Source organism: Notamacropus eugenii, chromosome 7 (assembly GCF_028372415.1).
Source record: "Notamacropus eugenii isolate mMacEug1 chromosome 7, mMacEug1.pri_v2, whole genome shotgun sequence".
NCBI lineage: Eukaryota > Metazoa > Chordata > Mammalia > Diprotodontia > Macropodidae > Notamacropus > Notamacropus eugenii.
This window is the reverse complement of record NC_092878.1, coordinates 49785902-49800577: the sequence shown is the minus strand read 5'-3', so window position 1 is coordinate 49800577 and position 14676 is coordinate 49785902. Positions and strand designations below refer to the sequence as shown.

Sequence of the window (14676 nt, the reverse complement as noted above, 5' to 3'; positions counted from 1 at the left end):
AAGTAGAAATAGTAAATGAGGGCCTAGGGGTCTGGGTGATCTGATTCATGCCTTGCTTTTGACACATACTGACTATGTGACCCTGAGCAAGTCACTTACCAGTTTCCCAGATAATTCTTTAGACTTAAGGCTTGCTGAACAAGTCTGATCTGCATTAGTAAAAAGAAGTTTGTTCAGAGGAATTCCGTATTCTGATAAAATCAGAGATCTGGTAGAAAGGAAAAAATATCTTATGATCAAGCATGGTAGAGTACATAGAGGGCCGGCCTCTGGGAGGTAAAGGCCTGGGTTCAAGTGTTGCCTCTGAGAAAAAACCTACCCAAGTCATTTGTCCTCTTTAGCGTCTCTGTGAACATGACCTCTTAAGTACGTTCTGTGACTCTTAAATGCTGTGATTCCGGAGTTTCTAGAGATTCTGGAGTTAGAAGTTGTAGCCTTGGTAGACGAACATTTGGCATGGTAGTAGTTGCCTACACTGTTGTAATTTGGATGTAGGTCCAGATTTTTTGATTTACAAGGTCCATATATTTGCGCACATGAAATTTATCCAGGGGAACTATGTAAATGAGTGGAACTTAAAAGCTGTAGAAACCCTGAAATGAATCAACAATAAATTAATGATAAAGAAGAAATAAAAGTCTGGAATAAATATTTATTAATTGGTGATGGTGGCGATGCAGTGAGTTTATAGTTGAATGCTGTTGAGTCTTGATATGTACATGTATATGATGAGAAAGACCTTGAGTCTTTGGAGGCTCCATTCCCAGTCCCTGATTTGGTAAAGTAACTCAAAGCCTCTTGCCACGTGTTGAAATTTCAAAATTGTATATTGTTTCTAGAACAGGATGCAGAAATTTCTTTTTAAAGGAGCACAGGTAGAAGAGATCACTGGTTCAGCTTTTTTTCCCCCAATAAACTATGTTTATTATGCCAGTTCTAATTACCATGCAATCTAATGGATTTAAGGCTTATATTTTCCACATCACTAGACATCACAAAACATGAAAGCATCTTATACTGTCATTATACATCAATGTTTGCACTTGGTTATACATATATACAGAAATTATTCACACATCTTAACCTTGCTATTTCCTCCTTTCAAACCAACATAATTTTACTGTGAAAGCAGCTTTTTTTTAATAAATGGTATAAGAAATACAGCAAGGCACACATTTTTAAAAAAACTTTTTTTCTTATTACCACCTCAAGAAGCATAAAAAACCAAAATGTTGTACATAATTCAATAGTAGAATGTTACCAGTTTAGAACATACAACACTGTAGTTGTTTCTTGAAGTGTTGCATAGGATTTTTTTTTCCAAATGAAATAAATAAAATGATGCTTTTAAAAAATTACTTTATTTATCATGGTCAGAATCAAAAAAGAGTAAGGATTTTTTCCTTTGCTAAAATCAAATTAAATCAAATATTTGCTTAGGTCAAACCATCCTAATAAGCATAGGCATTATACCTGAAATTTGTTATATGTGAAATATGACATAGGAAAGCATTGGCAGATATCATTCTAAATAGGTGAATTGAATACACTTGCAATTGGAAGAATTGTAGAACTTTTAAGAACAGTCCAGAGAAGAGCCAACAGAAATGTCCAAATGAGGAGCACAGGATCGGTAGAGGTAGCTTGGGACAAGAATCCTTGTGAAAACAAATGGCTTTGCTATACTTCAAAAAAGAAAAGAAAAATCATCTACAGAGGACCAGCGCACCAAGCAGCCAAATCACAAAGCCCACATGGACGAATTGCATTTGGAAGGAATATTTATCTTGGGAGGAGTCAGTGTAACAAAAGGCAGTGACAAGATGGAACCCGAGGCCGTCCCAGGGTTAGGAGGATGAGCCTGCACCTGGAGTGCAACCAGACTTCTGAAAGGAAACAAAAAAACAAAAAAGGAATATCATATTTCAGAAATGACATCTGCGACATACATGGGAGACAACTATCATGGGACTGCTGGTGGCCATTTCTGACTATAGGAATCCAAACGGTATGAATGAGAGAGTTTTCAACAACCTCACTTTAGTGTCAAGAATGTCTTAGAATTAATGTGGGAAATTTATTGATTTTTTTTTTTCTTTTTAAAGCCTCAGTTTCAAAAGAAACAAGGAAAATCATCAAATCTGACCTTTTTACCTGCACCGTATCCACACTGTTGCCTGTAAACTGTTTTTTTTAATTTATTTTTTGCAATACACAAAGAATGCTCCAATCAGTATGAGAATGTAAGGCTGTTAAAGCCCAGTTACTCGGAAAGGGATAAGAAATACTCACCCTGGTCCCAAAAGAAAAGTCACTTTCTTTAGAAAGTGGACTTCTGATTTTAACTTGTGGTTGCAGTGACATAGTGGAGGATTTAGGCAAAGATGTGTGTATTAGTCTCATAAGATGACTTATACCCCTGATTAAGAACCTTCAGTGACACCCCATTACCTCGAGAATAAGATTAAGAACTCCTCTATTTGGCATTCAAAGGCCTTCGTAGTATGTCTTTCCAGGCTGATTATCCATTTTCCCCCATCATGAGATTATAAGAACACATTCTTACTTGCTCCATGTTACAGCAGTCCATATCCCAGTTGTTTGAGTTAGTACTCAAAGGATAGTCTCCTATACCTAGAACTCCTAAATCCTTTCAGAGTTCAGTGCAAGTGCTTTTTTTCCTGAAAGGACCTTTGTTAAGTTGCCCCGTTGTTCATCTGATTCACCTGCCTCCTACCAAAATCACTAAATTTATTTTGTACGCATCTCCAAGAGGCAGTGTGATGTAACAGAGAGCTGGCCTTGAAGCCAGCAAAGCCATCCTAGGCCTCTGCCATATACTGACTGTGTGACCTTGGGCAAGTCATTCAACATCTCAGTGCTCTAGCCAACTCTTTAAGATAATAAATTGCAGAGAAATCACTGAGCTGCATTGGCAGAAGGAATTTCTTCATTTCAGCATCTGTTACACTGATGACATCATAGGTCCAGTCCCTATCTCTGTATTTCTTATATCTATTCATCTATGAACATGTTGTTTTTCCTTCAGTAGAATTTAATCTCTTTTAGGGCAGGGACTGCTTGGAATGTAGCAGATGCTTAATAAATTCTTATTGATTAGATGTAATTTGAGCAAATAAATATATCTGTTCTTTGGGCTATATCTAGGAAAAATAGAGATCAGTTGTGATGTGTTTGAGATCCTTGAGAGTAAACTAAATTAAAATAACTGCTTGCTCATAACTAAGAGTTCAAGATGTAGAAGACATGGTGAAAATTTTAAAAAGCAGGTAAGTCTTTGCATTTTGTGGTTTGAATACAATCTGTAAAAACATAGTCTTGCCTTCCTATCTGCAAATGGGTCAAAGCAACTGCTTAAGATAGAAGAAAATCTAAATCTCAGACAGGCCAGTTGAGGATCCTTGGTTCAAGGAATTCCCACATAATAACAGGTCTGGACAAAATCTCTGTCTCTGTCTCTGTCTCTCTCTCCCTTCTACCTTACTTTCCGACCCCCCTTTCGTTTCTTTCCTCTCCCATTTCTCTCCTCCTCTTCTCATTGGAGAAGCTTTAAAGAAGTTTGGGATTACTTAAGGATGCTTAGTAGCAATCAATTTGAAAATGACTTTGTGCTTACATAAACCACCCATAATATGTAATTTAATTATATGTAGTACGTACACTTGCATAAAGAGAGCACATTGTAGTGTTATATATCAACAACCATAATTAGTATAATAAATATACAGGTATATACAGTCATATTCCCAAAGTATATGCCCTATAGACTATCTCCACTCATATTTGTTGACTAGAAAAACAAAAATTATATTACGGCCAAAGGGAAAATAGCCACAGGAAGGCTTCCTAAGCAAGTAAGGTCTAAAATGAAGTATAGCTCTACTGTAAGTAATGAGTTAAAATTTTAAAGCCTAGAATTTTTTGAGCCTGAAGTTTAGGGTTAAACTATTCATCAAAGAGCAGAGGCTTATGATGAGGATTATGAGAAATAACTGTCAGAATACAGCAAAAAGATTAGTGCAAAGAACATCTCTTAGGCAGTTCCTAGGAGGCACTCCAGACATGCATTATGTGCCTCTTCCAAATTAAGCAGAAATATCTGGATCTATCCAGTTACCTTTTCCTTTGATGTGATTTGCTGTAACTGACCTCTCTATTTTTATAGAAATATGGCAAATAGGGGGAAATCGTGAAAAGCACAGCAGTGTGCCTGGAGACCAGTGCAACTGCATCATACATACTGGGTTGGATTAGATCAAGTTTTCTCTTAAATCATTTGAGGGTGAGTTTTAATTAGATTCCTCGTAGGTAAAAGGTTTTCTTTGGTTACCTGTTTGTAGACTGTATCTGCTTCTCCTAAGTTATAGACTTCCAAGGATGACATTATAAAATAGAGGCTTTTTATGATCTCAGAATTTATTTCTGGAAAAGCCAGCAAATTGAATTTGGTGTAGTAAAAACACTGTCTTGGTAAAAAGAATTCTCTGACTGACTGCCTTTCAAACAGTCTAAATGGAAGCACAGCTTTTTTCATTTGCTTGACTGCATCTACTAGGAAGAACAATTACGGTCATTAAGCTTTTATATACATAGCACCTTCTGCTTTCCAAAGATTTTATGGTCATTTTTGCTATTTATCCATGACCTTAATCCTGAAGGCACCTCGGTGCTGGGGGCATAGATGAGAAAGGAGAGGCATCAAGAAGTTAAATAATATGTCCTGGGTCAAAGAGCTCTCAGGGCAGAATTAGAATACACAGCCTGGGGACGTCTCTATACAATGCCCAAACAGTTACATAAAAACTGAAAAATCCGATCCTCCAGATGCTTTGCACAAAACTGAAAAACTCCCCAACCCTAATGCAAATGGCTTTTTATAGTGTGTTAATATTTAGTATTTTCACTTTCCACTTGCATCCTCAGTATTTAGAATAGTGTCTGTCACTAAGTAAATACTTAATGCATGCTTGCTGAATGATTATTTAAAAAATAGCTTTAGAGTAGGGGTTAACCTGGGGTCCGTGCCCTGGTTTTTTAAGATAATATTTTAATTGGTTTCCTTTTTTCATGCATGTTAAAACATCATTCTTATAAGGGACCTATAAGCCTGAGTAGGCTACTAAAGGGGTCCATGTCAGAACCCTTAGAGTGATGGATAGTGCTAGATTCCACCAAGAAAACAAGGGTTTGAACACTGCTTCTGACATCCAGCTTTGTAACCATGAGAAAGCCTATGGAACTCAGTTTCCTCCTCTCTAAAGGGATGATAATGATGAAAATCATACCTGTAGTTCCTAACAGGATTGCTGTAAAACTCAGATGTAAAGTACTTTGCAAACTTTAAAGTGCCTTATAAATGCCAGGGACTGTTATTACGGTTGTGGCTTTGTTATATGTGAGGAAGATCTGGCTCCTGTTTCCTCCATACAGTAGCTTGCTCTGCATATAGAAGGTACCCCTTCATCCAACTGGCAAGCATTTATTAAGTACCTACTTATGTCAGGCCCTTTGCTAGACTCTGGGGATGCAAATACAAAGAATGAAACGATCCCTACTTAGAAAACCTTGACTAGATGATTTTATGCTGGCCCTCCTTATAGGGTGCTAGGACTACATCAGAAGATTCTTTCCCCTTGCTTTAAAAATCAGAGTTTCTTATCACTTTTGTTGCCTGCTCCTTACAAAGGACAAGGAATAAACTCCTAAAAGATCACAAGACATAGCAGTCTGTGCTTTCCAAATCTGATGGGAAACAGGATTCCTTAGTGCTTGGAGTTTGTCGTGCTCTGAATATGAGCCTCCAGATCCTGGCGTGACTGGTGACTTGGGGGTCATGGTCACATGATGTCATGCTCAGAGTGGTGTTTCTTTCAAGCTTTTATATCCTTTGAGAAAAGAGATTCAGCTGGGCTCTATAAGCCCTTCTGTAGACTGGCAAAGCAAGCTGCATAATTCGCTAGCCGAGGTGCTTTTGGAGAAGTTTATGGAACTGCTCTTTCTTCTAATGGTCAATTTCACTGCACGCTGATAGAGAATGTAATTAGAGTGTGGACACATTTAATAGAAAATACATTTCTGTCACTACTTTTATTTTCATTCCAAACAATGTAAATAGAGCCCCAAACAGTATAAAATTAGTTGAGCTACATTACTAAGTCAAGTTTCTTTCTCCAATTTTGCATACTGAATTTATTTTTAGGGTGTATATATATATGGTATAGATTCCCCCTGCCCCCCACCTCTACCTCTTACAGCGCTACACAGAATCACACATTTTAATGAGTTTAGGGCACAGGTGCTAACAGGAAAAAAATAATGATGTTTGCCATTCATCTTTCAAATTAAATAATGTGTTTTTAAATAGTAACTTTTTTCATAATACATTATGGGAACAACATTTATCTGTCACATTTTAAAAGATGTATTTGTAATAAATGTAAATTACCTTTAGAAAATCAGTAATTAGGCTCATCAAAAAATAAACAATCTGCCACAAAAAAGATAATCTTTAGCATAGTTAAGTATAATAACTGTTATTTGAATAAGTTAACAAATTAGGGTAGATTGCTTCTGTAATTCATTTCCTATAGCACGAGTTTAGGTTACAACATTAAGCTTCTAAAGGGGGGCCAACTGGGAGCTCATACTTTCGTGAAATATAATTCCCACATTGGGTAGCTCAGGTTTTGCTTCTTTAAACTAGATTGAGACAGAATATTCATCCTTGGGTTTTTGAAATGGGGAAAAATGGAATCTTTGTGTCAGTTATGGATATAATATCATCTCAAATTTAACAATCAATAACTGTCTTATTAAAGATGAAGAGTGGGATTTTAAAAGGGGAGCTTTTTTTAAATGATGGAAACCAAACTGTCATCTTCAAAGATTTAAAAATTCTGTTTTTACTCAAATTCTATTAACCTGTCACATACTTTCTCTGGCAACGTATTTTTTGGGGCTTCAGGTGTGTTTGGGTAAAATAAGAGCCCCAATTAATTCAAAACAGAAAACAAATAACATCGATTTGCTCTCCCCCTATTTTTTCTCAGACTGCGCCATTTTTTTTCAGTAGTTGTGAGAGCATAACATGCTACTGGGGAATCATCTGTGATAAAAGCAGCAGTAGATTGCACCCTCAAAGGCAAGTCAGTCTGGAGCATGAGCCTATAACCTAAGTAAGGGCTGCTCATCTCAAAGCATCCACCCCTTCCTCCTTAGTTTCAGTTAGGAAGCACTTGAAAAGTGCCTACTATGTACCAGGAACTGCGATAAGTGCTCAGGATATAAAAAAAGGCCAAAGGTCCCCACTCTCAAGGAGTTCACATGTTCCAATGTTCAAGGAGTTCTAATGGGGAGACAAAGTGCAAGCAACTATGCAGAAACCAGGAACTATATGAGGTAAATTTGAGATAATCTGAGAGGGAAGGCACTAATATGATAGTATAAAGAAAAAAAATAATTTAAAATGATGGTGTTTACACAGACAGAAGTGAAATCAGTGAAAATTATGTCTTTTTAATTGTGGTTAAAAATTCCTAACTCTTGATTTCAGATTTGGGAGGAGAGGGGCTGAATCTTTCAGATAATTATCTGAATCAGCTAGGTAAAATAGTGTATAAAGCACTGGAACTAAATTCAGGAAGACCTGAATTCAAATGCTGTCTCAGACAAGTACTAACTGAGTGACCCTGGAAATGTCATTTAACTATTATATATTATATAATATATATATATTAACTCTATCTTTGTTTTCTCATCTGCAAAACTGGAAGAATAATAACTAATAACCTCACAAGGTTTTTTTCGAGGATTAAACAAGAAAATATGCTTAAAGGACTTTGCAAAAATTGACTTATTTATGGTCTTAGCTATTATTATCTCAATGCTTGAATTCCCTTAGCTAGCATAAGAATGAAAAAAGATTGCCATAGGTTCTGAGCTAGAAGGGATCTTAGAGGCTAAGCTCCATCCATTTTATTTTATAAATAAAGAGGTTAAAGGGCCTTTTCCAAGACCACACAGACAAGTAAGTGGTAGAGTAGGGACTCAGTCCCATGTCCTCTGATTCTGAATCCAGCTCTCTTTTCACTACATTATAGCCTTATTAAATGCCAATTTAGAAAAAGCTTTCTTTCTTTCTTCCTTCCTTCCTTCCTTCCTTCCTTCCTTCCTTCCTTCCTTCCTTCCTCCCTTCCTTCCTTCCTTCCTTCTTTCCTTCCTTCTTTCCTTCCTTCCTTCCTTCCTTCCTTCCTTCCTTCCTTCCTTCCTTCCTTCCTTCCTTCCTTCCTTCCTTCCTGCTTGCCTGCCTGCCTGCCTGCCTCCCTCTCTTCTTTCCTTCCTTTTCCATTTTTCTTCTCACAGGAATTATTTCACTTACTTTACCTAAATTTCTATCGTGATAGCAACTCCAGTCAACCTAATTTAACCTTTTCTTCTATGCTGGTTGAGTTGGATCAAAATTGCATTACTATATTTATAGATTTACTTAACAAGTCATTTATAGGAACTGCATATGGTAAATGGTATTCCTGTGGAGTGTCATTCCCCTCCACAATGCATGTATCTTTAATCACATAAAGACTGCACATACCTTTCAATGAGATGATTTATGTGCCCGGGGAGGATTACATTCTACCTGTGCATATTTATATGCCGGTCGTTGTGAAGGTTCAGTAGGTTTTCTTCACAGGTTAATGTTTTACTGTTAGGATGCAACGCAGCCTGGTCTTTCAGCTGTTCTGCCTTCAATGGGAGGTCTGGAACTATAGTTTTGGCTAAAGCAGCACAACCATCTTCCAGCATCCCAGAACCACCTGGCTTCTCAGAACTACTCTCCTCATGGCTCTTGCTTGGAGCAGCAGGTAGGGCTGAGCTCGCCTCACAGCTGTTTGAAGTACCAGACTCATTACACATGTCCTCTCTGATGTCAGATCTTTTCTGGGGGGTGGAGCTCAGAGTGACCATGTCAGTTTGATCACTCGAGAAAGAAAACTCACTATAGTAAGAGGAGGTTTGAGTCCCTTCTAGGGAAATTGGATCTTTTTCTGGCACCGCAGCTTTCTTTGGAGGCTCACTGGAGAAATAGCATTGCTGTTCACCCTCCTCATCATCAACACAAGCCTCAAAGAAACATTCAATATCCTCTTTTTCATCTAGGCCCGATTCAGGGAAGTCAGGTGGAAACAGATTGTGGCTTTTCTCTTCTGTGTAACTTGTGACCTCTCCACAGTCGCTGTCATGAGATGAGAGAGACAGGTAAGAATAAAAGTCTCCTTTTCTGAGCTGGATGGGCCTGTGAGAATGCTCTAATACTTTTTCTTTGATCTGAGTTAATGACGTGGGAGTGGCTGCCTCACTCTCAGGTTGGGATTTATTCTTCAGGGCAGTTGAAGCCATGTCAATGATCTCCTTAACAAAGTTGTGTACTGAGCAATCTTCTGTATCTCGTCTATGTAAAGCGGCCAACTCACAGTTGCAACAGGAAATTCTGTCATCCATAGCAACGTTTTCTTCTGTTTCGCTGGGCTCCAATGCCGGGGAGAGATCAGCAGGCTTTTCAGTTGTTCTGGGTATATTGTCAGATGAAGATTTCAGTAGTACAGGATCTGGTTTGTTGACCACACTGATTTCGGTGGCATGTTCTGGACAAGATTTGTCAGTAGGAATAGAAGCTGCACTTTGAATTTCAGAGAGCGAGTGGTTTTGACATTCCTTTGGAGGGTTCCTAGAAGGTGGAGGAACAAATTCCTTCCCGTCCACATTTGAATCATCAGAGCTATCTGTAAACGTTTCACACATGCAACTCTCACACTCTAAGGCCTCGCTCTCCATTGGAACAAGATCCTTTGACACCTTTGATATTCCATTTGGTGTTTCCTTTGGCCTTTCTGGAACGCTTTCAACATTGCCATTCTCCATGTCATCCACAAAGGGATCTTTATTGACTTTGGAAATATTCTTCTTATTTTCTCTCTTTGTCCCAATCTCATGCACTTTGGAAGAATTTTTACCATTTCCATTATTTTCAGAGATCCGCTTTATGGAGCCATTCAAAAGGGTTTCAATGTTCAGCGCATCTGTGGCGTTCGATGTCTCACTGCCACCTCTGTCTTTGCTGCACTGAATTTCATCGCTGAGATTACATCTCCTCTTTTCTCTTGACAGTGAGAACTTTGGTCTAATCCAGGTCTGCAATTCATTCTTGATGTAATCCAGTCCTGACATGAGATTGCATTCTTCATAAATCTCCTCATCAGTTGCAATACTGGACTCATCTTCATCTCTGACACATAGTTCCTCTTCAGTCAAGGTGAGAGTAGAGCTGGAGAGTAGATCACTGTCATCTTCATCATCTGTGCAAGCAGAGGTGCAGGAGACATTAACTATCATGCTGACGTTGACGTCACTCTCATCTGCCACTGAGTGAGTAAGACGTTTCCTGAAGGATGCATTTGAATCTTGTGGGATTTTGTTCCTGTGCAATATGATATCCTCTGAGCAAAGAGAGAGCTCATCACTGCTACTGAGTTCAGTGAGAGAGGCGGCTGAGTCTTCATTGATAGAAGATGCTATGTCCAGTTGGCCAGGGAAGGACATCTTTTGGGAACTGCTTTGGAGAGTGATGTCAGAAACACTACGCTTTATCTTTTGTTCTGATGGGCTCTGGATATTCTCCAATCGATTCAGGAGATCTAAAGTTCTTTTGCTTAGTTCGCCAACGGAGCCACTGCTTACACTGATGTCCTCTGAGCTGTGGCGGCTAAAAAGATCTTCATTGCTTTTATATGAAGTTAACCAGCTTTCCAGTGATGTGCTCCGTTGAAGGCCATCACCATTTTTTAAGATGCCTGATCCAAATAAGTCGCTTCCGGGTGAAAGGGACTCCAAGGAAGAGCTTTGTGAGAGTAGAGAGAGTTGTTTGGCATTTTGCATGCCAGGCAATGCCTTCTCTCCATTGCTACTTTTACAGGAATTGGGATCCATTTCATGGGGCACACTTGCCAAAATACATTCGTGGGGAGCTGCATCTGGATGTAACTCTGTAGCCTGATGTTTAGATTTGCAGGGTTTTTTATCAAAATAAAATCCATGAAGCAATGGGTCCTCCACATGTGCTTTTTCACTCTGTGATTGTTTCATTACCATTGGTAATTTGAGTTTTGAGCCTTGGAGGTATGAGTAATCATAAAATGTAAACACATCATGTTTTCCTTGTAATTCTTCTTCCAAACAATCAGGGGTATGCTTGGTAACACTGTTTAAATCTCCATCTTTTCCATTTACACAACACATTGGTGATACGGGTGACTGAGAACTATTTGGAGGCTTAATGTCTTCCTCCTCGCCTTTAATTTTTTGTTTTAATATGTTAACTACATCACTCATGTGAGGACCTGGGTGTTCAGTTTCAGGGTTACTTGGGGGTCCATCCATGTCATTCAGCAGGCACATTTCCGAGTTGGTTGTGGTCTCGGTATCTCCTTCACTGACGATGCCACTCTCGCTCCCAGAATGTTGGCTCATATCTCTTCCATGGCATGTACAAGGCTTAACCAAAGTGATCCCACCTACAAGGTCTGGCAAAGATTTGGTGGATGAAAATGAAGAGTCTTTACTGAGACTTTTTGTTAAAACTTTAGGCTGGGTTATTCTAGGGAGCTTGGGGCTGGTTTTCAGAAATGGCATGTGGTTGTCTTCATAAAGTTCAACGTTGTGAAGGCTATAAACTTGGTAGATATGTGGGCTAGAGGGGGCAGTGATGCTAGCACCATAGTGAGATCCTCTTTGGTCACTAGCATATTCCTCATAACTTCTGTCCTCACTGCTGGCATCCTCCATCTCAGATTTCAAGTTTGGTATGGTGTTTGCATGGGTGTGTTCTGGATCAAGATCACTGAATTCTTCACTTAAACTGATTAATTTATTACTTATGTCAGTTTCATCCCATTCTAGGGCATCTTCACTTGTCCCATTTAGATCCATCAGGCCATGGTCAATCACATTCAAAACCTCCTACAACAAACAAAAGAGAAAAGAAAAGAAGAAAGTAAAAACCTCTGTTTATTTTCTTAATTGATTAACACCAGATTCTTCTTTCCAGGAAAAACACACCACAAATATGATATTAAGAGTCAAGGTTAATGTGGCCTCATATTTACTTCCAGATGATACCCAGAATCTGGCCTCTAGTGCCACATCCTAGCCATCTAGGCTAAGATGCCACTGTGGGAGTATACCCTCAACCCCACTCCCATCTTCAGTTCCCCCATTAGAATGTAAACCCTTCAAGAACAAAGATCATCCTGCTTACTTGTATATATAACCCCACCACTAACCACAGTGCCCAGCACATAATAAACACCAAACAAATGCTTCCTCTAGTGCAGGAAGGCAGCATAATGGATTCACTGGGCCTGGAGTTATGAAGACCTGACTTTAATGACAGCCTCAGATACTTACTAGCTGCGGGACCCTGGGCAAGTCACCCTCTGTCTACCTCATAATGGCACGTATTTCACAGAGTTGTTGTGAAGACTGACAGAAAACATCTGCTTTTCTGAAACCACTGTTGGGGAAAAGCACTCCCAACTCTTTCTTCTTAGATAATAATAAAGGAGACTTAAACAAGGATGCCCCGAAAGTCTTGGTGCAGTTTTAAGCTTTAATAGCTTAAAGTTATTCATTTTAATAGCTTAAAACTACACTAAGACTTTTGGGATGCCCTGTATAGTGTTTATATTTGCAAAGCGCATTATATTCCTTACCTCATTTGAGCAGGACAACTCCATGGGCTAGGGGATACGATTATCATCAATTTGCAGATGAGAAAACTGAGGCTCAGAGATATTCTGACTTGCCTCAGGTTAAAAAGTGTGTTGTGGGGAGAGGAGAAGAATTTCAAACCTAGGTCTTCAGGAATTATTTCATTTTTACTATATTACTTTGCAAAAGATTTCCACTTGAAACAAGCTTACTTCCAGAAAGCATTGAAGCAGATGCGTAAGAGATGCATATGGGCATAGGATCCTACTTAGGTTTATGCACAGGCAGCCCTGGAAATCTTGTCCTCACTTCTGTTCCTAAATGGAACCATGTAGCTCTGTTGGCACTTGTGGTGAGCACTTCTGTAGAGCAAGGTGGGGGCATCTGGGAATGGTGTCCTATCCTTTTTTGGAGTTTATTCTTTATTCCATAGTAGAGAGGGAACATTGAGCACATGCCTGGTAAAAGACGTTTTTATCTAATTTGTGATTTCATCACTATAGGGAACTTGTGATGAGGGTTCTCCTCTATCCCAATAAGGATCAATGGCTGCTCTGAATCTTAAGAGTTGATAGAATTGCCTGAGTATACTCAGAGGTTAAATGACTTGACCAGGGTCATACAGTCAAGAGGCACCTGAAGTAGAACTTAAAGTGAAGTCTTCCTGCCTCTGAGTCTTTTTTCTACCAACTACACCACATTGCCTCTTTCTACTATGTCGCTACATGTATGTATATATTGGCAAGCTCACCTAGCAGAAGCAACTGAGGAACTCTGTTGGGGAGATAAGAGGTAGCATGTGCCAGGCAGCTCAAACCATTTATACCACATTGACCACTACCTCTCCTCAGACCCTGATGGAAACAGTCCAGGACATTAAAGCCAAAGAGACCAAAGGATAGCACTGTATTCCATGACCCTGACTCCAGCCTGGCCCTCAGTCTATCATCAAAGGGAACAACCCCTATGGAGAATGTATCAACAACCTCTCTACCACCAACACCAATAGCTGGCCAACTTCTGTCAAAGGGCATGTAAGCCCGGGAGCCTGAGGCCTAGCACTGGCCCAGAGAGAGCCTTGCCCTTCCAATAATCTAGATGAGTCATCCCTGCTTCTGAGGAGCTGCTACCCAGTTGGCAGGTCAGACCTTTTAGCTGAAACAGTGAAGGACCTTGAGGGAGAGCTAAGACCAGTATACACAAGGTAGCTCAAAGCTCTAGCAACACTTCAACCATCATTTCTTTTAAGACTAATGGAGAGCAGTGGGCCCCCACCCCAAGACCACTAATCCTGTTTCCAATCTAGCCCCTGCCACCACCAGGCAAGAAATTGTCTTTTATGGAGATGTGACCAGGCAATTGCCTCCTCAAAAGTCAAAATTATTGAAGTTTCAGAAAAGAAGATTCTTACCAATCAAAGTCATTGGTATTTTCAAATGATTCATGTTATTAGAAATAGATCTGATTTAATCAGTGGAAATGACTATAGAAGATGCCTTACCATCTGCTTTACTTCAGTATCCTAAATACTATAGGACCTTTCCATCTGATTTGCAGCTGAAACTTCCCCTATGTGTTATCTCACCCATTAGAATATGAACTCCCTGACAACAGAGGCTTTCATGCCTTTCTATTTGTACCCCTGGTTCTTAGCATAGCACTTTGCACATAGTAAGCACTTTTGTTATTGTTGACTCATGTCAGTCACATCTGACTCTCTATGACCCCATTTGGGGTTTTCTTGGCAAACATACTGTGGAGGTTTCCATTTTCTTCTCCAGGTCATTTTTCAGATGAGGAAACTGAGGCAAACAGGGTTAAGTGACTTCGAGTTACACAGCTAATAAGTGTCTGAGGCTGGATTTTTACTAAGGTCTTCCTGACTTCAGAGCT

General features: G+C 39.4%; 1 protein-coding gene across 4 annotated transcripts in view; it reads right to left on the bottom strand.

The window, feature by feature from the left end:
• Positions 1–638: 638 nt before the first annotated feature.
• Positions 639–14676, bottom strand: part of AKAP6 (A-kinase anchoring protein 6) — a 673781-nt gene continuing 659743 nt past the window's right edge. For all 4 annotated transcript variants that reach the window (XM_072623292.1, XM_072623290.1, XM_072623293.1 and 1 more), the window contains 2 exons: positions 8612–12033; positions 639–1886 (listed from right to left, as the gene is read on the bottom strand). In XM_072623292.1, the coding sequence (XP_072479393.1) occupies positions 8653–12033 (3381 nt within the window). In that variant the 3' untranslated portion in view covers positions 639–1886; positions 8612–8652. The remainder of the gene's footprint in view (positions 1887–8611; positions 12034–14676) is intronic.